The sequence below is a fragment of the Panthera leo genome, chromosome A1 (genome assembly GCF_018350215.1).
Source record: "Panthera leo isolate Ple1 chromosome A1, P.leo_Ple1_pat1.1, whole genome shotgun sequence".
NCBI classification, from domain to species: Eukaryota; Metazoa; Chordata; class Mammalia; order Carnivora; family Felidae; genus Panthera; species Panthera leo.
This window is the reverse complement of record NC_056679.1, coordinates 238116259-238140746: the sequence shown is the minus strand read 5'-3', so window position 1 is coordinate 238140746 and position 24488 is coordinate 238116259. Positions and strand designations below refer to the sequence as shown.

General features: G+C 65.8%; 1 protein-coding gene and 1 long non-coding RNA gene across 2 annotated transcripts; one reads left to right on the top strand and one right to left on the bottom strand.

Annotated features, from left to right (window-relative positions):
• Window positions 1-260: 260 nt before the first annotated feature.
• Window positions 261-4561, bottom strand: LOC122228602. The gene is made up of 4 exons (XR_006206672.1): window positions 4174-4561; window positions 3155-3287; window positions 818-1016; window positions 261-341 (listed from the first exon to the last, which is right to left on the bottom strand). It is a non-coding gene; the product is annotated as an uncharacterized LOC122228602 (long non-coding RNA).
• Window positions 4486-21432, top strand: SLC6A19 (solute carrier family 6 member 19). Its single transcript, XM_042953726.1, has 12 exons — window positions 4486-4740; window positions 10301-10441; window positions 13144-13281; window positions 14482-14663; window positions 14958-15068; window positions 15232-15344; window positions 16474-16602; window positions 16697-16853; window positions 18722-18926; window positions 19015-19174; window positions 20820-20982; window positions 21164-21432. The coding sequence occupies exons 1-12, from the start codon at window positions 4539-4541 to the stop codon at window positions 21365-21367; spliced, it is 1905 nt and encodes a 634-aa protein (XP_042809660.1). The 5' UTR covers window positions 4486-4538; the 3' UTR covers window positions 21368-21432.
• The last annotated feature ends 3056 nt before the right edge of the window (window positions 21433-24488 follow it).

Below are 24488 nucleotides of genomic sequence, written 5' to 3'. Positions count from 1 at the left end.
ATCGGAAAGAAAAATTTAATAGAAGGTGAAAAAAATGAAATGAGTGAAACTGTACCTTCAGTTTAAAATTTTTTTAATTTAATAAAAGGAAAATAAAAATCGTGCACAGACAGTATAATCTCAAGCAGTGAGGCAGTGAGGGCGCGTGTGTCACTCACGCCCGTGCACACCTATCCAGGTGACCCTCGGCCCTTGTGCACAGACCCTGCAGTAGAGATCCCGCGAGCAACTTTTGGCTTCTGAAAACTTCACTCCTCGCAGTGTCCTGCTGCCGGGAAGCCTGACCGATGACACAAGCAGCGGATGGACACGTGTCCTGTGATTTACGTGTCCCCTGTCCCCTGTTCGTACAACAGAGCAGACCAGCCAAGTGAGGAGAACACGTTCATCGTCCCGTCCCGCGTCTATCAGGACCCGGAGTGTCCCGGGGCAGCTGGTGGGCCGTGGGGTGGTCCTGGGGTCCACGGAACAAGGGGAGGGGACGCTTAGCTCATCCGCAGTGGGGGGCTGAAAACGCTCAGGGGCCTTTACCTTCTTTTGTGAAAGAAGTTGTTGGGCAAACGTGGGGAGGGGCTGCGGTCTGAGGTGGGGGGGAGGGGCGCCGGCCCCACGACAAACCGTTTGCTCACAATGCGCCCTCATTTTTGTTGGGCTGCGAGGGAGGTGTCCACCCCGTGCAGCCGAGGGTGGGGCCGCCACTTTTCAGGCCCCGGGACCCGGCACCCGGACAGGGGTGGGGAGGTGGGGATGCTTTAGCGCCTCAGTCTGTTTCCAACCACGACCGTAGTAAAAGCAAAGGCTCATCTAGTCGGTTCACCTGTTCACCGGAACTGCCTGGCACTTCCTGCCACGAAGACCACTGAGCGTGGCTGCGGGGCTCCCGTGGCCCCCGGGCAAGCGAAGCTGGGGACGGAGGCCCAGGTGCCTGTCCGGCCACCTCCCCGGATGCACCCATCTGGGGACAGCCGCGGGACCCCCTCATCTGGCCAACCGTGAGAGCCCAGGCAGCCTCGGGCCTTCGGGGGAAGAGAGAAGAAAAGCAGTTAGAGAAATAACAGGACGAACCGCGCCTCAGAAGGAAATGATGCCACCAACCAGGGAAGGAAAGCAGAGAGGGGAGCAGAGGGGCGGGCAATGGGCAGCCCTGTGTGCTCACGTCACCACTTGACCATGGGGGACCGTGGCCTGGTGGACGCTGCAGGGAGCCGGGCAGGGGGAGCATCCAGAGCGCCAAGGCCCTGGGGCGGATGTGGGCCCGGTGGGCTGGAGTGGGGGGACAGGGCCGGGGTCAAGGCGGGTCGGCTGGGACTCCTGGCACTGAGACCCTTGGCCTTAGAGTGCAGGAGCTGATTCTAGGGGGCAGGAGGGGGAAAGAGGGGGCAGGAGGGAGTGGGGTGGGGACAGGAGGGGACGGGGGGGCAGGAGTGGCAGGAGGGAGCAGGGGGAGTGGGGGGAGGCAGGGGAGCACGAGGGCCCGCAGCCTCATGGGGGCTGTGGCAGAAGCCCCCCACCTCCTGCTGGGTCTATGTCTGTGCCCCGCATTCCACACCCCAATTCCGGCCCCCCACCTAGGAGGGCAGAGCCCGGAGAGCCCGTGGGTGGCACCCGGGCACCCGGCCTTGGGGGCACTCCACTGCACCCCAGGGCAGGGCAGAAAGTACTGCTTTGCTGTGGGGCCCAAGCAAGCTCTGGGGCCTGGCTGGAGCCCCTGTCCCTGTTGTGGGGACCCTGGTTGCTCAGGCCTAGCTCTCAGGCACCTGGCCTTCTCTCACCCAGGTACACTTCCCAGATATTTTCCCGGAAGATAGCCGTGGGGTTGGCTACCGCGATCACGTTTTACAGATGGGGAAGCTGGGGCTCAGAGCCCCGAGATCTGATCTGGGGCTGAGGCTCGGTTGCAGGGGTGGGGGCCTTGGCCGCCACAGGGAAGGCAGTCCGGGTCTGGGTTCCTGTGGAAGCTTCCAGAGAGAGCTGCCCGGAGGAAGCCCCAGGTACACCCCTCAGGGGGGCCTGTGGTGGGGCGGGGACCCTCCCCCACACCAGGGCTCCTGTGGGGAGGGGCCCCCACTCCGGACACACCCAGGACAGAGCCCTGGGCTGCTCCCCACCTCAGCCCAGACTCCTCTCCCCCGCTGGCCCTCAGGGTCCAGGTAGCACCTCCGCCCTGTGTCCAGACCGTCCGCCATCCCCGTCCCCACCCCTTGGACCTGGGCCAGCCTGGGGCACCTCTTTCCTCCCTGTTTCTCTGTTCCTCTGTCTCTGTCTCTCCCTCTGTCTCTGTTCCTGTGTCTCTCCCTCTCCCTCTGTCTCTGTCTCTGTTCCTCTGTCTCTGTCTCTCCCTCTGTCTCTCTGTTCCTCTGTCTCTCCCTCTGTCTCTGTCTCTATTCCTGTGTTTCTCCCTCTGTCTCTCCCTCTGTCTCTGTCTCTCCCTCTGTCTCTCTGTCTCTCCGTCTGTCTCTCTGTCTCTCCCTCTGTCTTTGTCTCTGTTCCTGTGTCTCTCCCTCTGTCTCTGTCTCTCCCTCTGTCTCTCTGTCTCTGTCTCTGTTCCTGTGCCTCTCCCTCTGTCTCTGTCTCTGTTCCTGTGTCTCTCCCTCTGTCTCTGTCTCTGTTCCTGTGTCTCTCCCTGTGTCTCTGTCTCTCCCTGTGTCTCTGTCTCTCCCTCTGTCTCTGTCTCTCCCTCTGTCTCTGTCTCTGTTCCTGTGTCTCTCCCTGTGTCTCTGTCTCTCCCTGTGTCTCTGTCTCTCCCTCTGTCTCTGTCTCTCCCTCTGTCTCTGTCTCTGTTCCTGTGTCTCTCCCTCTGTTTCTCCTCTGTCTCTGTCCCTCTGTCTCTGTCTTTCTCTCTGTCTCTGTCTCCCCTTCTGTTCCTCTGTCTCTCCCTCTGTCTCTGTCACTTCCTCTATCTCTGTTCCTGTGTCTCTCCCTCTGTTTCTGTCCCTCTGTCTCTGTCCCTCTGTCCCTGTCTCCATCTCTCCGTCTGTCTCCTCTCCTGTCCCTCTGTCTCTCCCTCTCTGTCTCTGCGGTGGCATCTGTCCGCCTGTCCTGCTCTCGTCTCAGGAACCAGATGCGCCTAAATTCTAACCTGATTCCTCCCTTCCAGCCTCCACCCTTCCCCAGTCCCCCTGTCCTAAGGGCAAAGGTCGGACTCCTGACTCACCCCTCCCGAGTGACCCTCACTCGCCTTCCCTGGATTGTTCCTCGAATGTCAGCATGAACCAGTCAAGTGGGGTGGGGTCGGGGTCAGGCAGCCCCGGGCCGGAAGGGACATTATTGTCCAGTGGAGCGGGTCACTGGGGAGACAGATAAGCAAAGGACTCCCAGCGACAGAGCCCATCCCTCCGGGAAGGACCGGGTGGGAGTGGAGGTCGGTCAACAGGGCCATCAGAGAGGGCTTTGCACCCAGCTGACCCCGCAGGCCAGTGAAGGGAGCTCCCGAGGGAATGGCCCCGAGGGGGCTGGGTGTGGCCTGCTCAGTGACCCAGGAAAAGTGGCAGCGGGCCGGAAGGATTGCCAGGTGCAGATCGCTGGTGGGCACGTCCCCACCCACACTAACTCTGTCCCAAACTCTGCTCTGCCTTCAGGATCGGCTTGGCCGTCATAACCCTCAGGTGGGGTTCTTCCCTTGCTCTCCCAGGTTAGAGGCCAGGCTGGGCTGGAGGGCACCCGGGGCCAGAGGGCACCAGGTGGAGGCTACGACGCTCTCTGCGTGTGCCGCGGGCCCCCCAAGCCTCCCTGCTTGACCGCAGTGGAACCCCGTTTCCCACTGCCGTCCCCCCACCCCTCTCGGGGCCGCCCCATACCCCGCGCTGGGTAGGAGGACAGAAATCCCGCAGCTGCCCGGAGAGGCTGGGGGACAGCCGGGTGACGACCCGGGGAGCCGAGCGCCCTGGGGGCTGCTGTGGGTCCCAGGGGCCCACCTACAGGCACCCCGCATCTGAAGGGGCTTCGGTACCCAGATGCCAGCGGGGACCCAAAGCTCCCTGGGAAGCTGGTTAGAGCCCGGTGCTCGGGGCCCGGAGGGGTCCAGGCGGCTCCGAACACCGAGTGAGCAGGGCAGTGGGCTGCTCCCAGGGCCCAGGTCCACCTCACGGCCCTGGACGGGGTGGGGCGGGGCAGGGATGGCCCCGCACATAGCCTGCTGGCAGAAGGAGCCGGGGAGGGGGGGGGCCGCCCCACCTCCTTCTGCCGCTGGGGAGTGTGACGGTGAGCCCGAGCCTGCCGAGCATCCCAGGGTCTGGAGAGCAGCGGTGTCCTGCAGGGAGGGGGGGAAGGGAGCACCCTGGGGGCGGGAGCCCTGGCGGCTGCGTTTGCTCAGTGGGAGGGGCCGGCCAGCGCCTGTGGGGCAGTCCCGAGGGTCTGCGGCGCCTCCACAGATAAGGCATTAACAGTCGGGGCGGACTCACCTCCAGATCTGCTGACGCCAGGTGCTCGGGGCGAGGTGCCAAAGGTTCCCTATAAAGTGCTGGGGCTCTGGGCCTGCGGCCACTCGCCCTCTGGCTCCCGACCCGCCTGGGCCACCAGGGACCGGCCCTGCGACCACCATGGTGAGGCTCGTGTTGCCCAACCCGGGCCTGGAGGACCGGATCCCGTCCCTGGACCAGCTGGAGAGCATCGAGGCCAAGGAGGCCGGCTCCCGGCCCCAGTGGGACAACAAGGCCCAGTACATGCTCACCTGCGTGGGCTTCTGCGTGGGCCTGGGCAACGTGTGGCGCTTCCCCTACCTGTGCCAGAGCCACGGCGGAGGTGAGCCCCGGGCTGGAGGGGGGTCCGCCTGTGAACGACGGGATGGGGCCCCGGACCGAGGAGCCCATTCGCAGGGAGGGGAAGGAGTCCCCGGGGGCCGTGGTCACACACGCCGTCCCCCTGGAGTGCCACCTGCCTCCCCTGCGGATTCAGCCTCCACGTCCGCAGCGGGGGCAGGGCTGGGCAGGGTTGCAGGGCGGTCCGGGCCCCCACAGCGCTCTGCTCTTGGCTCGTGGGGCCGGCGAGGGATGTCTGCCGCCCGGACCCGCGCGTCCAAGCGTCTGTGTGCGTCCTCGAAGAGCACACCTGACCTGGGTGTGAGGGGTCTGAGGGGAACCGGCCGCTCCTCTGGATGGAGCCCCCTCTCCGAGAGCGGGAGGGGCAGTGGGGGACAGCCCTTCGCAGGGCCACCACGCGGGCACCGCACTCCTGCCTGGATAGAGGAGGGAGCTGGGCCGGGAGCAGGCGACCCACAGAAGGACTCCCTGACCTCAGGCCGCCCTGCCACCCCCAGAGGCCTTGGAGGGCCTTGCCTGGACCGCAGCGGTCTCCTTCCACAGGCCGAGGCTGCCCCTCTCCCTCTCCCCCGGCCCTGTGACGCTGGCTCTGTGTCCTCACCATGGTCGCTTCGCCCGCCTCCGGTCCCTATGGGCGACAGGGACGGAACCTCCATGAGTCCGCGGCCGCAGCCCTGGGGAACCCTGCTCTGGGGCTGAGCTGTAAACAAGGAGGGGTCTGGGGCAGGGGCAGGTGCTCACTGGGGAGACGGGCTGTGCAGAGCGGGCTGGCTGTCCCGGGGACGGGTGCCCCAGTGATGTGTTTGCGGGGCTGCTTGCTTCTTACTCTGAAGCACCCGCAGGCTCTCACCTGGGCTTTGTGGTCTAAAAGCATCCCCGGGAAAGGCAGAAGTGCTCGTTCCTGGGTCAGCCTCAGGGGCCCTGAATTTCCCAGGGTTGAGCTTCCCAAGGTCTGGGAGGGACCTCAGGCCTCCTCAGGTCTCACGGACCCCTGATCCAGCTTCTGACTCCGGAAGCGGAAGCGGAAGCGGCAGCCACAGCACAGGGGGAGCCGGAGGGAGGAGGGGCCCCAGCAGTGCAGCCTCTGCGGTCGGTCCCTGAGCCTGCCTCCCAGCTGCCTCTGGGGCCAATGCCCCTTCCTTCTGGGACTTTCCGCTCACGTGCCCCCCAGGGCCACCCTAAGAGAGGGTCCCAGCCTGCTCCTGCTCACCTGTAACTGGGAGCCCAGCACCCCGCAGATTTCCTGCCCCCTGGACAGGGAAGGGGGCTGGCTGCACCCCTGCACTGCGGTCCTGGTGCTGTATTCACCCGCGGCAACCGTGCCCCCAGACCCTGCAGACTGACGGGCTGTCCCCCAGTCAGCCCGGGGAGCGGAGGCCTGCCCTGCGCCCCCACAGCGAGGTTCCACGCTGGCGGCGGGGCTGGGGGTCCGACCTCTGTGCTCCGGGACCCTCCGTGGCTCACGCTCTGTCCCGTCCAGGCCTCCCACGCCCACCGGGAGGCCAGCAGCCGAGCCCAGGAGGCGGAGGGCCGCAGGGAGGTGACCGCAGCCGGTGACCCTCCGCGCGACGCCTCCCACGCCTGCGGCCGCAGCTGTAAGGGGTGGGGGGGTGGCGCGACTTGAGGGAGCTGGTTCCGTGAAGACGTAACAAGCCTCCAACTACTTCCAGGACTTTTGGGTAACTTGCAAAGCACGACAAATATTCATTTACTTTATTTTTAACTTTATATTTTGGGGGAAAAAAGTCGGAAAAGTAGACAAAACGACATCCCAGACCCTGATTTCGATTCAGTCGACAACGTTCTGCTGTATCCGCGGCGGTGCGCACGCACGCACCCGCCCGACACGCCTGTGCGCACACATCACGCACTGACGCACATGCCCACATACCCACGAGCGCACGCACCCACGCTCTCGATGCGTGCACACCACACGCACCTACACACGCGCGCAGCCCACACCCACGCGTGTGCACACACGCCCCCGCACATCCGCGCAACACCCACACAACACGCGCGCACCCATGCACGCATGCGTGCACAGTACGCACCCACACACACATTCACACGCCCGTGCACCCACACACACACGTACGCATGCATGCACACACCGACTCACCCACGCGCGCGTGCACCCACGCGCAGTGCCCCCTCTGGCGCATGGCGTTAGGAGACTGTGTGGTCACTCGAAAGGTCCCCAACGCTGGGTCTCTCTGACTGGGGTCCCCGGGGCAGCGCTGTGAAGGGCGCAGGTGCAGGTGGTTCCCGGGTGGGCTGTGTCCTCCGCCTGCACCACCTCGGGGGTCTGGGTTTGGCTAGTGCTCCTCCCACCTCAGTGGGAGTTGGGCACCGGGCTCTGTGCTCGTCTGCAAGTGACAGAGGTCCACGAGCCCCTGAAGGGCAGGTTTATCCCCACATCACATGGTGGGGTGGCACACAGCCACCCCACGCCCTGACCCAGAGCGTGCACGGGGCACGCGCTCTCACAGGGAAGCTTCCTGGGGCAGGAGAGAGCATCGGAGGGGGGTGGGGTGGGAATAGGATGCAAATGGGACTAGGGTGGGACTGGGGTGGGACTGGGGTGGGTATGGGAAGGTGCTGCAGGGTTTGTGGGTCACGCCGACCTAGGAGGAAACCCGTGTGTGGACGTGGGCCTGGGCCGGGGCGCTGGGCAGGGGCACGTGAGCCGAGCCCAGAGCTGGCATCAGGAACTCCTCCAAGGGTCCCTGTCTGTCCCCTCCCCCAGAGTCCCTGCTGCCACTTGTCAGACGCATCTCCGGGTGTACTTCTCTTTAGGAGTTTCCTCCTGTGTGAGCTCAGATAGTATCGCCCTTCTGTGCCTTGGCCATGGTGACCCCGTGCTGTCCTCCCGGGCCTGGAAAGGACCTGGGCACAGGCTCTAAGGTGCAGGCCCCAGGGGCAGGGAGGGCAGAACGGCTCGCCCAAGATGGCTCTCTGGCGTTTGGGTGATTTCTGGAGAGTTCAGTCTGGTCTGGACTGTGGACGGAAGGCGGGAAGGCCCGGGGGTGGGGGTGTGGGGGGCAGCAATCCACATCTGCCTTCAGGATGACAGTGACAGGGATGGAGGAGAGGGACCCTGGGGGTGACAGCGAAAGGGTTGGGGGGGGAGGGACCCTGGGGGAGGCAGGTCCCCCACCCACACATCTGTCGCCATCGCCTACGGGAGCCTGGGGAAATGATGCCAGTTTCCCGGGACCAATTCCGTGATGAGTGCCACCCACATCCCACAAAGCCCCTGGCGGCCTGTTGAGAGTGTGGTTACCCCTCAGGACTAACACAACTGGGCCTCCCGTGGGTCTCCAGACTCCCCGCCCTGTTTCCCGGTTCCTTAGAACGCCAGCCGTGCTTCCGCACCAGCGGGTCTGTCCCCCATGGGTGCCGTCCACCCCTCCCCCGTGCAGCGGGCTGCCTCTGCGTGTGTGTGCGCGCGTGTCCACCGGTGCGGAAGCCTGGGCAGCACAGGGACGCCCGTCTCCAGGGACCTTTGGAACCACATCCAGGCGCCACGGTGCCTGCTGGCCGCTCTCCCTCCTCTGCCCTTCCCTGCTTCCTCCACCTTTACCCACGGGAAGGAAAGAAGTAGCTGGGTTTAAAAAAAAAAAAAAAAGCCACGTATCCCCCAGGGCCTAATCTGTAAAGAGCTCTCGGCCTCGCTGGAGAACATTCTCATCCCTGGAAAAGAGCGTGGGGCTGAGGGGCTGCTCCAGGCTGGACGCTGCCCGGGGCCAGGGTACTGGGTAGGCAGACCCACCTGCCTCGCTGGGATGGGCCCCACAACGTGGGGGCACAGACGGCTCATTTTGGGCATGTGCCTGACCCCTCCTCCCCCCTTCCCCCACTGGCTGTGCCCACCGGGGCGGAGCCTCACACTCAGGGGAGCCGCCCACCTGGAGGAGCTTGTGTGAGGGAGGGCGCCGGGAGAACGAGGTGGCTTCCTGGAAGAGGGGCTATCCGAATGGGGTTTCCCAGGATGAATAGGAGTTTCCTGATGGGGATGGAGGGACCGGAAGGCTGGTGGGTGAAAGTGGCGTCATGAGAAAAGGGGAGATTGAAGGACATTCTGGAGCCTTGTCCCCAAACGGACTTGTTTTCTTGGTAATTTTGCTCAGAGATTTTTTTTCTTTCTTTTATTTAAAAAAAAAATGTTTACTTTTGAGAGAGATAGAGCACACGAGGTGGCAGGAGGACAGAAACAGAGGGGGGCAGGGTATCCAAAGTGGGCTCTGTGCTGACAGCAGCGAGCCTGACGCAGGGCTCGAACTCACAGTGAGATCGTGGCCTGAGCTGATGTCGGGCCTTTGACCGGCCGAGCTTCCAGGCGCCCCGCTTAGAGATTCAAATCAAGCCCCTAAGAAAACGTTGGAGAGGCAGCTCTTTTCTTTTATCTTAACCCTCACGGACACGGTGACACGGTGACACGGTGATCAGGTCCTGGTGGGGTGTAGGGGGCCCCTGCCCGTGAGCCTGTGGCCCGGGCTGGGCCCCCAGACCCAAGGGGATCCAGCTGGTGGGTCTTCGTTCCCTGTGCCCGTCCTCGCTCTTTGATTTTCTGTCATTGTCACCTTGAGGGCCACATCCCCAGTCGTGGCCCATGCCCCTTGCTGTCCTGGAATTTTGACCTCGGCATCCGAAGGGGCCTGTCCCTGGAGCCCCGCGTTGGGAGGGAGGCCACTCAGGCAGTCCAGCACGCAGACCGAGGATGGCCCGCTGCGGGTGGGAGCGCCACTGGGCTCTGCGCGGGGGTGGGGGTGGGGCTGTCCCTCCCAACACAAGGGACCCCGCAGAGGAGAAAGAGGCAGGGAGCGAACCCAGGGCAGAGGGGGTATAGGCTGATGCTGGCAGAGATGGCCCAGGAGAGGGACCGAATGCTCGCCCCTCCCCCGCCCCCCCGCCGAACGCACCGGTCGGTCCTGAAGCCATCAGTGTGTCCAGACCCTCGTCGGCAGTCCCTACGGCGCAGCTGCAACCTGGCCCGAAGTTCACGCTCTGGTGACCTCGGCTGTGCTGGTCTCTGCTAGGTCGCGCTCGGCCCGAGGAGGGAGCGGCCCAGGGGCCCCGAGCCGCCGCCTTCGCCAATTTCCCGTCTCAACCTGCTGTCCTGCGCTGAGCCAGCCTGGTCCTGGTGCCCCCAGTCCCGGGGGTCCCTGCATCCCCTCATGTGGTCGCGGCTCCGGCTCAGGGCCTCCCGAGGCTCAGATCAAGGGCCCCGGCGTGCACTCCCCCGGGTCGCTGTCTGAACCCTCCGCTCCCGTGACCCCTCCCCTCTGACCCTCGCACCCGGCTCCCCCCGGCACGCGGACGCCTCCGCTGATTCCGGGGGCTGCCGTCACGGCCCACGGGCGCCACCGTCGGGAGGTGGCGCGTGGTGGCTCCCTGCGCGGCGGTGCTCGTGGCCTTGTGGTCGGGAACCTCCCAAGTTTGTGTCTCTGCAGGTGCTTCCTACAAACGCCTGCGTCGCCAGGGGTGGCCCGTCGCCCTCCCGTGAGCCGTCCTCTGACACGCTGCCGCTTCTCCCCACGCAGGGGCCTTCATGATCCCGTTCCTCATCCTGCTGGTCGTGGAGGGCATCCCCCTGCTGCACCTGGAGTTCGCCATCGGGCAGAGGCTGCGGAAGGGGAGCGTGGGCGTCTGGAGCTCCATCCACCCGGCCCTCAAGGGCGTAGGTGCGCCGCCGGGCTCTGCCGGGGTCCCCTATTGGCAGCAGGCGCCCCTCCTTCCTTGCCCCCCTTCACTGCCTGATTTCAGGGAGAGGAGGGGCCCAGCGCTTGGGCCCCGCCCCCGGGCCTTCGCAGACCCCTCCTCACAAGCTCAGGTCAGGGCCTGGGTCACTGCTGGCCGCCGGGGGCCAGCGGGGCAGCGGACACCATCCTGAGTCCCCAGGCGCCCAGCGGGTTGGAGGGTGTAGACGCACGGGGAGAGTAGAGACCCCCGCCCCTGCCGACTCCCTGCCCTGATCAGGGCTCGGGAGTGGCTGGATGGCCCCGAGGTGGGCTGACTGCTGAGGCCACACTCTTGCTCTCCAAGCTTCCTCCGTCCACTCCTTAAGGTCAGCAAGGAGGTTCCTCCCCAGCAGTGACCCCTCGGCCGGCACTGACCCCTCGGCTGGCACTGACCCCTCGCCCCAGCACTGACCCCTCACCCCAGCACCGACTCCTCACCCAGCAGTGACCCCTCACCCGGCACTAACCCCTCGCCCAGCAGTGACCCTCGCCCGGAACTGATCCCTTGCCCGGGGGTGACCCCTCGCCCGGCAGTGACCCCTCGCCCGGCACTGACCCCTAGCCCGGCACTGACCCCTCGCCCCAGCACTGACCCCTCAGCCAGCAGTGACCCCTCGCCCAGCACTGACCCCTCACCCCAGCACTGACTCTCACCCAGCGGTGACCCCTCGCCCGGCACTGACCCCTCACCCCAGCACTGACTCCTCACCCAGCGGTGACCCCTCGCCCGGCACTGACCCCTCGCCCCAGCACTGACCCCTCAGCCAGCAGTGACCCCTCGCCCGGCACTGACCCCTCACCCCAGCACTGACTCCTCACCCAGCAGTGACCCCTTGCCCGGCACTGACCCCTCGCCCCAGCACTGACCCCTCAGCCAGCAGTGACCCCTCGCCCAGCACTGACCCCTCGCCCCAGCACTGACCCCTCAGCCAGCAGTGACCCCTCGCCCAGCACTGACCCCTCGCCCCAGCACTGACCCCTCAGCCAGCAGTGACCCCTCGCCCGGCACTGACCCCTCGCCCCAGCACTGACCCCTCAGCCAGCAGTGACCCCTCGCCCGGCACTGACCCCTCGCCCCAGCACTGACCCCTTGCCTGGCAGTGACCCCTCACTCCAGCACTGACTCCTCACCCGGCAGTGACCCCTTGCCCGGCACTGATCCCTCGCCCCAGCACTGACCCCTCAGCCAGCAGTGACCCCTCGCCCGGCACTGACCCCTAGCCCGGCACTGACCCCTCACCCCAGTACTGACCCCTCGCCTAGCACTGACCCCTTGCCCAGCAGTGACCCCTTGGCCGGCACTGACCCCTCACCCGGCACTGACCCCTCAACCCAGCACTCACTCCTCACCCAGCAGTGACCCCTCAACCACCAGTGACCCCTCAGCCGGCACTGACCTCTCGCCCGGCACTGACCCCTCACCCCAGCACTGACCCCTCACCCGGCAGTGACCCCTCACCCGGCAGTGACCGCCTCACCTGGAACTGACCCCTCGCCCGGCACTGACCCCTCACCCCAGCACTGACCCCTCACCCACCAGTGACCCCTCGCCCAGCACTGACCTCTCACCTGGCACTGACCCCTAACACCAGCACTGACCCTCACCAACAGTGACCCCTCACCCGGCAGTGACACCTCACCTGGCACTGACCCCTCGCCCACCGTGACCCTTTGCCTAGCACTGAACCCTCGCCCAGCAGTGACCCCTCGCCCACTATTGACCCCTCACCCAGCACTGACCCCTCACCCAGCAGTGACCCCTCACCCCAGCAGTGACCCCTCACCCACCAGGACCCCTCACCCAGCAGTGACCCCTCGCCCACTAGTGACCCCTCGCCCAGCAGTGACCGCTCACCCAGCAATGACCCCTCGCCCGGCACTGACCCCTAGCCCGACACTGACCCCTCGCCCCAGCACTGACCCCTCACCCAGCAGTGACTCCTCGCCCAGCACTGACCCCTCACCCAGCACTGACCCTTCACCCAGCAGTGACCCCTCGCCCGGCACTGACCCCTCGCCCACCAGTGACCCATCACCCGGCACTGACCCCTCACCCCAGCAGTGACCCCTCGCCCGGCAGTGACCCCTCAACCACCAGTGACCCCTCAGCCGGCACTGACCTCTCGCCCGGCACTGACCCCTCACCCCAGCACTGACCCCTCACCCGGCAGTGACCCCTCACCCAGCAGTGACCGCCTCACCTGGAACTGACCCCTCGCCTGGCACTGACCCCTCGCCCAGCAGTGACCCCTCGCCCACTAGTGACCCCTCACCCGGCACTGACCCCTCGCCCACCAGTGACCCCTCGCCCGGCACTGACCCCTCACCCAGCAGTGACCCCTCACCCACCAGTGACCCCTCACCCGGTACTGACCCCTCGCCCGGCACTGACCCCTCGCCTGGCACTGACCCCTCGCCCAGCAGTGACCCCTCGCCCACCAGTGACCCCTCACCCGGCACTGACCCCTCGCCCACCAGTGACCCGTCGCCCGGCACTGACCCCTCACCCCAGCAGTGACCCCTCGCCCGGCAGTGACCCTTTGCCTGGCACTGACCCCTCGCCCGGCACTGACCCCTCGCCCGGCACTGACCCCTCTCCCAGCAGTGACCCCCACTCCTGAGCAGTGACGGTCTGGTCCCTCCAGGCATCGCGTCCATGTTCGTGTCCTTCATGGTGGGCCTCTACTACAACACCATCATCGCCTGGGTCATGTGGTACTTCTTCAACTCCTTCCAGGACCCCCTGCCCTGGAGTGAGTGTCCGCTCAACGCCAACAGGACAGGTGAGCCCTGGGCAGGGCCGGGGAGCTGGGGAGCTGCCACTAGCAGGGTGGGGAGGCCGCACCTTTGATCACGCGGGCTGACCGTCCACGGACACTTGCCCTCTGATTTTCCAGATTTTGGATGCCTGGAGCTCAGGTCGGGCAAAACCCAGGGCACACTTAAGGCAACGGGGCATTAAAAGAAGGGCACGTTGCAGGAGAAAAGCCCTTAAAAATGGTGGCTTCCCCGTCAGGAGGGGCGGTGTGGCCCAGGAAGGGGGTGCTGCCCATCCGCCTGGGCCTTGCAGCGAGGACAGCCGTGCGTGGGGTTCTGAGTTGCCGGCGGGGGGGGGGGGGGGTGTGCGTGGGGTGTCCCGGAAGCCGCTCCCCGACATTGTTGGGACGGCATCGTGAGCCCTCCCCGGGCCAAGCCTGTGGGGTTCTTGTCTGCCTGCAGCAGGGACAAGAGGGAGAAGGCAGGCAGTCAAGGCCCGGGTGCACACCCCACACATGCACGCGTGTGTGGGTGTGCATATGCGCATGTACACATAGGTCTGTGTGCATGTGCACACATGTATGCATGGGAGGTGTGTTTGCGTGCAGGTACACTCGTGTGCACATATTTGTGTGAATGTGCACCGTGTGTGGGTGCATATGCATAGGTGGGTGTGCATGTGCGGGTGTGCGGGTGTACGCGTGCATGTGTAGGCGTGCGTTTGTGGGTACGCGTGTGCATGTGTATGCGTGTATGTGCGGGTGTGGGTGTGCATGCGTGGGTGTGCGGGTGTGGGTGTACATGTGTGGGCGTGCGGGTGTGTGTGCATGGGTGTGCGGGTGTGCGTGTGCGCATGTGTGGGTGTGTGTGCGGGTGTGCATGTGTGGGCATGTGGGTGTGTGGGCGTGCGGGGGGGTGTGCACGGGTGTGCGGGTGTGCGTGTGCGCATGTGTGGGTGTGTGTGCGGGTGTGCATGTGTGGGCATGTGGGTGTGTGGGCGTGCGGGGGGGTGTGCACGGGTGTGCGGGTGTGCGTGTGCGCATGTGCGCATGTATGGGTGTGTGTGCGGGTGTGCATGTGTGGGTGTGCACGGGCACATACAACGTCCCCGCTGTCAATGTCTCAAAAACACGACCTGTGTTTCCCATGGCTCGGGCCCCGGTCCCCGTTCCTCACCTTGGCTCGCACCCGTGCCCGCTCTGATGTGTGCGAGTGCCCGCCCCCAGGCTACGTGGAGGAGTGCGCGCGCAGCTCCTCCGTGGACTACTTCTGGTACCGGGAGACCCTCAACATCTCCACCTCCATCAGCGACTCCGGCTCCGTGCAGTGGTGGGTCCTGCTCTGCCTGACCTGTGCCTGGAGCGTGCTCTACGTGTGCACCATCCGCGGCATCGAGACCACCGGCAAGGTGCCCGCGGGGCTGGGGGGCGCCCGTGCACCTTCGGCCGCTGTGAGGGTCGTGACCCCTCCCCCCCACCGCTGTCTGGGCGGGGCCTCTGCTGCCCACGTGCTCAGGAAGCCGTGGGACCCACGGTATCCCCAGTCGGGAGGCACCAGATGGTCCCAGTCCCGCAGAACGCTGGGAAGTGGAGGGTCGGGCACACCTCCCTGCCTGGAGTCTGGGGGCCAGGGGCACCCGGGAGGGGGTCCTAACCGGCAGCCCTCTCTTCCCACCCCACCCCCCCACCTGCCCCGCCCACAGGCCGTGTACGTCACCTCGACGCTGCCCTACGTGGTCCTGACCATCTTTCTCATCCGGGGTCTGACACTGAAGGGAGCCACCAATGGTATCGTGTTTCTCTTCACGCCCAACGTGAGTCCCCTGAGGTCCGCCCAGAGGCAGGGGGTGGCCGGGCCGGGGGCGTCAGGGGCCCATCGGCTCAAGTACGGCTGTGTGGACAGAGGGTGGCCGCCACCGGGCCGTGTGTCAGCCAGCACCTTGGGAGTGAGGCTGAGGGGTCTCTGTCCTGCCACAGGTCACGGAGCTGGCCAACCCGGTCACCTGGCTGGACGCGGGGGCTCAGGTCTTCTACTCCTTCTCGCTGGCCTTCGGGGGTCTCATCTCCTTCTCCAGCTACAACTCTGTGCAGTGAGTGCGGGCGGGCCTCCCTACCAAGGGCGGGGGCGGTGGGTACAGGGACCTGGGTCCCAGCAGTGGGGGCGGCCACAGGGTGCATAGAGGCGGGCTGGTGACTCCGGAGGGCTTTCACCAGGGGGGGTCCCTCCAGCGAGGCCCGTTTACGACCCAGCCTCCCCTTGGCACCTCGGTCTCCGTGACCCTGAGCCCTGGTGTTCCACCCCCCTCGCCCCCGGGCACCCAGGACCCCCAGGGGCGCCCGTCCCTGCAGCCCAGCCCAGGCCGACACCCACACGGCAGGGGCCCAAACCCCCAGGGTCTCCAGGACCGTCCGGTTGGGACCAGTGGTCCAGCAGAGAGCGAGCCTCGGAAGCAGACGCGGAGGGGGAGGGGCCGTGGTGCTGGGCGGGACAGGACATGCTCCCCCCCCCCCCCCCCCCCCCCCGCCCCGGGGCCGTTCACCTGCTGGGCTCCCACGTTCCCAGGGTCGTGCCAGTGCCGTCTCCAGGCCCCGCAGATGCCGCCCGCCCCAGGGAGCCCCGTGCCCCCTCCCCTGAACCAGCCGCCGCCTCTTGGGCTGTTTCGAGGGCACGGACTCCCGGGAGCCGTCCTCTGCGTCTGGTTTCCGTCACCGCACCATGTCCTTGGGGTCCGGCCCTGCTGCAGCCCGTGTCGGGGCGTGCTTCCTCCCACGACCGAGCCACGCCCGGTGTGTGGACGGGCACGCTGTGTTCACCCAGCCGTCCCGTGGCGGGCCCGATTTTTCCACACCCTCGCCAACACCTTATTATCCCACTTTCTGATGCCGGCCATCAGAAGCATCTGGAAGGAAGGTGTTGGCATCAGCGGGTGGGGGTGGGAGGTCAGGGGCCGTGTTCTGGGCCCTCTGGGCTGCAGGGGGGCTTTGGGCGTCCAGGGGGAGTTGGGAGTTGGGTGCCAAGCCCAGCACCTCGAAGCCTCACGACCCAGGGGAGTAGGGATTTGAACCCGGGGTCTCCAGGACTGGCGGCTATGGGGGCGTGGGGAAGTGGCAGAAGGGCAGAGCGGGGTCGGGACGCAGCTGCGCCGTCTTCGCTGAGCGCCCACACGGGCCGGGCGGGCGTCCCCGGCCGTCAGTGACCAGCCAGTGCTCTCACTGCAGCAACAACTGTGAGAGGGACTCGGTGATCGTGTCGGTCATCAACGGCTTCACGTCCGTGTACGCGGCCACCGTGGTCTACTCCATCATCGGCTTCCGTGCCACCGAGCGCTTCGACGACTGCTTCAACACGTAGGTGGCTCGCCCGCCCTGAGGAGCTTGCAAACTGCCTCCAGGGAGCACCCCCCGCCCCCCCGGGCCTGCAGCCAGCCTGGCTCTCTTCCAGGAACATCCTGACGCTTATCAACGGCTTCGACCTGCCTGAGGGCAACGTGACGCAGGAGAACTTCGCGGAGGTGCAACAGTGGTTCAATGCCACGGAGCCCGAGGCCTACGCGAAACTGCATTTCCAGACCTGCGACATGAACTCCTTCCTCTCGGAGGTCGGTGCCTTGGGTGGCGCCCCTGCGGTTCGGGCTCTGGGGGCAGGGGGCGGGCGCCGAGCTTCCCCTGCGAGCCCGGTGCCCACGGGCCTGGCCTCCTCCAGTGCCTCACGTCAAACACGTGAAAACACCCCGTGGGCTACTTTTACTATAGTTCCTCCTACAAAAACGCCAGTGTCCTTATAACCGTCTCGCGATCTCGCTCGATTGGCGTATGTCACTCGGGGAGGCTGACACCTTAGTACAGCTGCAGATCTCCTCTGATGTGCCACTGCCTTTGAACTCCAGTCTTATTTTCCCTTTTATTAAAAACATGTTTTTGCCATCTTCTTTTTGGGAGAGCGCAAGGTAGGAAGGGGCAGGGAGAGGGGGACGGAGGATCCAAAGCAAGCTCTGCACGGATAGGCTGTCTGCACAGAGTATGACATGGGGTTCGAATTCACAAACTGCGAGATCATGGCCCGAGCCGAGGTCGACGCTCAACTGACCGGGCCACCTGGGCGCCCCTCTGAGTCCAATTTTAATGATGAGTAATGTTTCCGTATCGTTAAGGTTTATGAGCCCGAATTTATCAGTTTTAATTCTGCAGTTTTCTTATTTGGAGCCGCACGGTATTTGGGGGCATGCCACATGCCACCAGGGCCCTGGCCGCGAGTTTTCCATCAGCAGTGGGTCCCCGCCGCCCCGTCCCCAGCCCCAGGCCACCAGGCTGCTGCGTCTGCCTCCGGTTTTGCTGCGGTCTGTGCCCCGAGGCTGGCTGGGCTCGCCCGCTCATCCTGAGTTTCCTCGCACGGGCGCACCGCTGCCCTTCGCCACCGCGTCCTCCCGAAGTCCTGGCTCGCCCCGCAGGGCGGAGCTGGTGTGTGGAGGGCAGCGGCACGTTTTCCACAGACTCATGTAGATGCCGTGAAGTTACTTTGGGGTCCCTGACTTCTGAGTGGGTTCCCGGGACCGGAGCCCGTGACCTGCAGGGAACACGGGGGCCCCGGGCTCCCCGACTTAGCCTCTCAGCCCCACCAGGAACACCCACTGCCTGGAGGGAGGACCCAAGGCAGAGGTCTCACTGACCCACGTGGGGCCAAAGGCAGGGGCACGGGGTCAGCCGGGGTGCCACGCGGAGCCCTGGCACTTCTGCGTCCGCAAGCCCGTCGTCGCGCACGGCCTGGCCCACTGTTCGCAGCCCTAGGGCGTCTGTTCGGGACGCGTGCTCGGGCTAGTAAAGTCATCCTGAGCTCTGAGCCCAGCTGTGTGGGGAGCGGCTCAGGAAGCGTCCTGTGGGGTGACACCTGTCAGCGAGCAGACGGTCTGCCGTGCCTGCCACATGTCTGTCTGGGCCATGTGGGGCCCTGACTGCTGCCAAGCAGTGCCACCCACTTCCTGGTGTTTGAACTCAGTCAGCTTTTAAAAATGCAGTTGGGCCCAAGAGAGATGAGTTCTGGTGGTTTTCCCGGGTGGCTGAAATCAGCGCTTTCCTTGTGCGGGGGGCGGAGGAGGGGTGCTCAGCAGGTGCAGGGATGGGGAAGGACAGGGGCCCTGGGGGGGGGGGAGGCTCAGCAGGTGCAGGGTCGGGCAAGGACAGGGGCCCTCGGGGGGGGGGGGGTGGCGCTCAGCAGGTGCAGGGGCCCTCGGGGGGGCTCAGCAGGTGCAGGGATGGGCAAGGACAGGGGCCCTGGGGGGGGGGGAGGCTCAGCAGGTGCAGGGTCGGGCAAGGACAGGGGCCCTGGGGGGGGGGGGAGGCTCAGCAGGTGCAGGGTCGGGCAAGGACAGGGGCCCTGGGGGGGGGGGAGGCTCAGCAGGTGCAGGGTCGGGCAAGGACAGGGGCCCTCGGGAGGGCGCGTGCCTCGCTGATGGAGCTGCCCACCCTGCAGGGCGTGGAGGGCACGGGGCTGGCCTTCATCGTCTTCACGGAGGCCATCACCAAAATGCCTGTGTCCCCGCTGTGGTCCGTCCTCTTCTTCATCATGCTCTTCTGCCTGGGCCTGTCGTCCATGTTTGGCAACATGGAGGGCGTGGTCGTGCCCCTGCAGGACCTCAAGATCATCCCCGAAAAGTGGCCCAAAGAGCTGCTCACAGGTATGTGGGGCCGGGACAGCCTCCAGGCTGCAGCCTCGGCCGGGACGCGGGGCCTGGGTCCGCAGCAGCCGTGCTCTCTGTCCCGAAGGCCTCATCTGCCTGGGGACGTACCTGATCGCGTTCATCTTCACGCTGAACTCGGGCCAGTACTGGCTGTCCCTGCTGGACAGCTACGCCGGTTCCATCCCGCTGCTCATCATCGCCTTCTGCGAGATGTTTGCCGTGGTCTACGTGTACGGTGTGGACAGGTAGGAGGGAGGCAGGAAGTTCCCGCGCTCGGGGCAGGGGAAGACGGGCGTTTGTGACGCGGGGCCGAGCGTGCATGTCCCTGGAGAGCGCGCGGGGCATGGGTCGGCGGGGCCGTGGGCAGAGGAGACGGGCCGCCCGGAGCCGTGTGGACTTCCAGCCGTGGGTGCTTCCAGACCCAGCACGGATGAGCACTGACAGGCCACGCGGTCTTGGGGGTGGGAGAGAGGAATCGGCAACCACCCGGAAACAGACCCCTCCGGTCTGACCACGCGATTGAAAATTCCTAACTGAGGACAGCTGTGCCACACGGAGGCGAAGCACTGTCGTGTCTCACAGGCCGAGAAGCCTGAACTACATGAGACGCGGGCGCAGGTGGACCAGGGGGGGCTGAGTAGCCGCGGGGGTGGGGCGCGAGCAGCGGAAGTGAGAGCTGGACGCGGCCAGGGCAGGGCGCTCGCCGTGGGGAGCAAGGCTTCCCTGTGGGGCCCTGGGGCTGCCGGCCCGGGGTGGGGGGGTGCTGTGTGCTTCGTTACGACTAGGGGCGCGTGGCCAGGGGAGCTCCGTGGCGCGGGCGCTCTGGGCCTTTCTAGGGGAGACAGTGCCACGCAGCCAGACGGAGCCCCAGGTGAAGAGAGGTGGTGAGTGGGCCTGTCAGTGGTCTGCACGGCCGGACGCTCAGGGCATCACGCCCCGCTCGGAGGTGAGCCGGGGCCCAGAACGTGGCCGAGGTGCCCTCGCCAGGGGCCGGGCTCACCAGGGCCTCAGAGCCCGCCGGCCGGTGTCCAGCACCAGTGCGCACGCACGAGCCCTTGGAGGCGCGCCGATGTCGGGATGCGGCCTCTGTACCCGCGAGAGCTTGCCCGCGCCGGGCCATAACACACTTCGAACCAGCCCGGGGGCCACCGAGGAACGCGTGCGGCCCCGCCCGCGCTCACTGCTCTAGCAGACTCGGGGAAGAGAGTTGTGATGCAGGCCCGTGACCACGAGTGAATGAGGGCACGGCCATCTGTGAGCGCCCCGGGACGGCGCGAAGCCAGACGCTCGTGGGGGTCGCTGCACGACACACGGGGGGACGGGCCCGCACAGAGGAGACGCACCACGGCCTCCCCGGCCCTGCTGGGTCCAGCCTGGGGCTGAGGCCTGGGCAGCGGTACCTTCCCAGAAATGTCCTCTGGATTCTCTGCGTCCTGGGCAGCTCGTGGCCACGCTCCGCGGGCGCCACGCTCATTTCTGCGGAACGCAGGCTCTGGTGCAGAAGGCAGTCCGGCCCAGGGCGGGGCGGTGGGGGCTGTCCAGCTGTGGAGCCGCTGCCCTGCAGGAAGGCTGGGACGGGACGGCCTCCCAGCCTGCCCTTCATCCCCGGAGCTCTAACCCCGCTCAGCGAGCGCCTGCCCGGACCTCCACGTGGCAAGTCTGCGGGCTGGAGCCCTGGGCGGTGGCGCCTTGGGCCTCCAGAGGCTAGTCCCTGAGGTGGCAGGTCTCTGTGCACAGGGACGGCCGGGACTCCGGTCAGAGGAAAGGCCGGGCTGTGGCTGCAGACGGTGACGTCTGTCTGGGCTGGACAGGCCAGCCGCCCTCGGCCTTGAGGGGATCGTAGGCCTGACCATGTCCCGGTGACAGCTTTCTTCCCACCTCCGTGTCCAGGTTCAACAGGGACATCGAGTTCATGATTGGCCACAAGCCCAACATCTTCTGGCAAGTCACGTGGAGGGTGGTCAGTCCACTGCTTATGCTGGTCATTTTCCTGTTCTTCTTTGTGGTCAAGGTCAACGAGGAGCTGATCTACAGCGTCTGGGACCCTGCCTATGTGAGCCGAGGGGCTGCAGCGGAGGGGGCAGTGGGGGTCTTGCTCCCTGTGGGGTCGGGAGCCCAGGTGCCCCTCCCGTCTGCCACGAGGGCCGGGAGGTGACCTACGGGGGGAGGGGCGTGTACCCTGTAGGAGACCTTGTTGGCTGTACATGCGGCTGTCACCCCTGCTCTCTCCCCAGGAGGAGTTTCCTAAATCCCAGAAGGTCACGTACCCAGGCTGGGTGTATGCCGTGGTGGTCATCGTGGCTGGGGTGCCCTGCCTGGCCATCCCCGGCTTCGCCATCTACAAGCTCATCAGGAACCACTGCCAGAGACGGGGGGACCGCCAGGGGCTGGTCAGCAGGGTGTCCACGACCTCCATCAATGGGGACCTGAAGTACTAAACGGCCTGGCCCAGGGCGTGTGGCCGTCAGAGTGAGGGGGGGAGTCCAGGCCACACACTTGAAAGTGTGTGCGTGTGTGTGTGTGTGTGTACACGTGTGGGTGTGTATGTGTGCACAGATGAGGGTATGCATGTGCATACTGTGTGTATATGTGTGTGCACGCATAGGCACGCGTGTACATGTGTGTGCGTGTGTGTGTGCACACGTGAGCATATACACAAGTACACGTATATACATGTGAGCGTGGGGGGTGTATGTGAGCATGTGTGCATGCCTGTGTGTGTATATATGTTGAAATGTGTGTGTGTACACGTGCATGAGTACGTGGTGGGCATGTGTATAATGTATTGTGTGCACGAGTATAAATACGTGCATACGTGTTTGTGTGCACACGCTCCGAGGACAATCGGAGCTGCGGCGTCCTGGGGAGGCCGCATCTGCACTGCTCGCCTGCGCCCCTCAGGACCGGCCTCGTTGCCACCCACCTTCACCTTGCTGTCGACCCTTGACCTAGGAGGTACCTGTGAGGTCGGGACACTGGTGCCCCACCTGAGGATGGCCCTTCTCAGGCCCCTTGGCTGTGAGCCTGAGAAGACTCGGCTGGGTCCTTCGGAGGCCTGACCATGCCACTGCCCCCCCCCGCCAAGCTCCGAGCTCTGGCAAAGTGCCAGCTCGGTGAATTCCAGTGAGTTCCAAGCCAGTTAATCATTGCTTCTGCCGCCGCAGGGAGATGAGCAGTTAGACGGAGCTCAGCTTGGCCAGGCTGAGGCGGAAACCACCTTTGTGTTTTCCTTAAAAGGAAGTGAACCGCATGAACGCGTAGCCAGGTGTTGGAAAGGCCAGTTATACGGTAACTCGGCCGTGGGCACCACGGTCGAGGACAGTCCACGGTCCCGAGCACGGCAAGGACCGGGAGGCCTAACCGCTTGGTGCCACTGAGTGAAGTCGGGCTCTGGCTCTTCCCTCCCTGTCTCGTGAAGGTTGTTTTCTGGGATTCGACAGTCTCAGTCACGTGGCACTTGGGGTGGTTTTCTTTTTTTTTTTTTTTTTTGAGACAGAGACAGAGCATGAACAGGGGAGGGGCAGAGAGAGAGGGAGACACAGAATCCGAAGCAGGCTCCAGGCTCCGAGCTGTCAGCACAGAGCCCGACGCGGGGCTCGAACTCGCGGACCGCGAGATCGTGACCTGAGCCGAAGTCGGACGCTTAACCGACTGAGCCACCCAGGCGCCCCCTGGGGTGGTTTTCTTAATGGGCTGGTCGCCTCCACCCTCCAAGAAAAAGCCTGGAGACTTAAGTGAAACTGGACTTTCTGAGGATCCCCTGGGCAGGGGTGGGGACCTGGGTCCTGGCGCCGTGTTTCCCCCCCCCCCCCCCACCGGGACGTCCCTGTCCCGTCGCCTCCCATCTGGCCACGGAGCGGAGCCCCGCAGCCCCCGCTACGAACCTCCAAGCATCGGGGCGTGTCCAGTCCCGTGCCGTCACCTGGGGAGTCCTCGGGGCAGTGCGGGCGGCTGGCTTGCAGCCCCGCGTGCCGGGCCTTCCCGGGACCCCCGCCCCGCCCCGCCCCGCTCCGGCCTCCACCCTCCCCCCGGCCTCTCCCCGAAGCCTTCCCACCCCCGCTGTGAGAACACAGTTGCAGTAACCGGTCCGTGCGCTGCCCCCTGGGGCGTGTGGAGAGGATTCTGGGGGTGTGACCCGGGGGGGATCATCCGGTCGTCCCACCCCCGGCCAGTGCCCTGCTCACAGACTCGGTGTCTCTGCAAGTTGTTGGAAACGCGGGTCTCGTGGGCATCACGTGTACCGGTCTAAATAAATCGCCATTTCATATTCTCGGCCTAAACGTCGTCTGGAGGCAGAGGGATGAGCAGACGGTGGAGCCCCAGTCGCTCCGGGCGGCGTGGACTGCGGGTCCGGCCGGGGGGCGCCACGTGGACGCCACGTCCACGTCGCTGTGCCCGCGGAGCCCGGGGCGTGGTGAGAGGCCCTGTGAAGGGCAGGCCGCGGCGCCCCGTGAGGTCAGAGGTCAGGTGGGCTGGGCAGGGGCTACACCCTCCCCTCGCCTTCTCACTCCCCCTCCCACCCAGAAAGGAGCCCCTGGAAGCGTGTCCACCGGGGTCCCCGCCTGTCCCGCAGGCGTCCACGGGGCGTCCGCGGGTCCGGGGCCTCAGCGGGTGGCCCGGGCTGAGTCTGCTGCGTCTGCCCGTCCGCCTCGAGCCCACCGCGCGGGGCCCCCGGCCTGGCTGAGCCCGCCCCTCCCCCGTGCTGTGGGCGTCACACCATCCCACCCGCTGCCTGCGGTGCCGGTGGGCGCTGGGAAGCAACAGAAGCGCCTCCACCCCCGGCCCTGACCCCTGACACTCGCCCCCCTTGGGGAGTCCCTCTGGGACAGGGGCGTGCAGGGGTGAGGCGGACCTTCAGCTCGTGTACCCGTCCCCGGAAGAGGGACGTGTGCCACCGGCCAGGAGTTTACACTCAATCTCCGGAAAATGAACGTGGCTTAGGAGCGGACAGGACACCAGAGGCCACCTGTTCCCTCCCCGGACGTTTGTCCCCCGTCTGCACGAAGACCACGCCCTTCTGCGTGGTGAACGCACTGTCCACGGCCACCGTGAGGAGGACAGTGGCACTGTCCACGGCCACCGTGAGGAGGACAGCCCGGTGGCCGTGCCCCCGATGGGCCGCCTGAGGTCACGGCCGCGTGGCGCAGGCCCGCCCCCAGGTCCCACACGCGGGTGCCGCTCGCATAACCTTCTTGAGATGACGGTGCAGTGCAGAGGAGAGACGGGGCCGGGAAGGACCCTCAGGTGGCGGGCGTGCGCCGAGGTGACCGGCCAGCGTCCCACTGGGACTGGACACGGTGTCCGCCATCGGGGGAAAGCGGGCGAGGGCGCGGGGCCTGGGCTCGGCCACTGCTCACGGCGACGAGTGAGGCTGCAACCGTGTGTCAATCAGTTGACGAGAAGGGCAGTGATTTTCATAAAACAACCCAACGTGCCCCGGTGCTGGGGGCCTGCAGGTCCCCGACAGGGAGCAGGACGCCCCTGCGGGCATGTTCTCGAGGTGGTGGGGCACCGGCCGGGCAGGAGCCGGGGGGTGGGGGGTGGGGGTGGTGGGCAGAG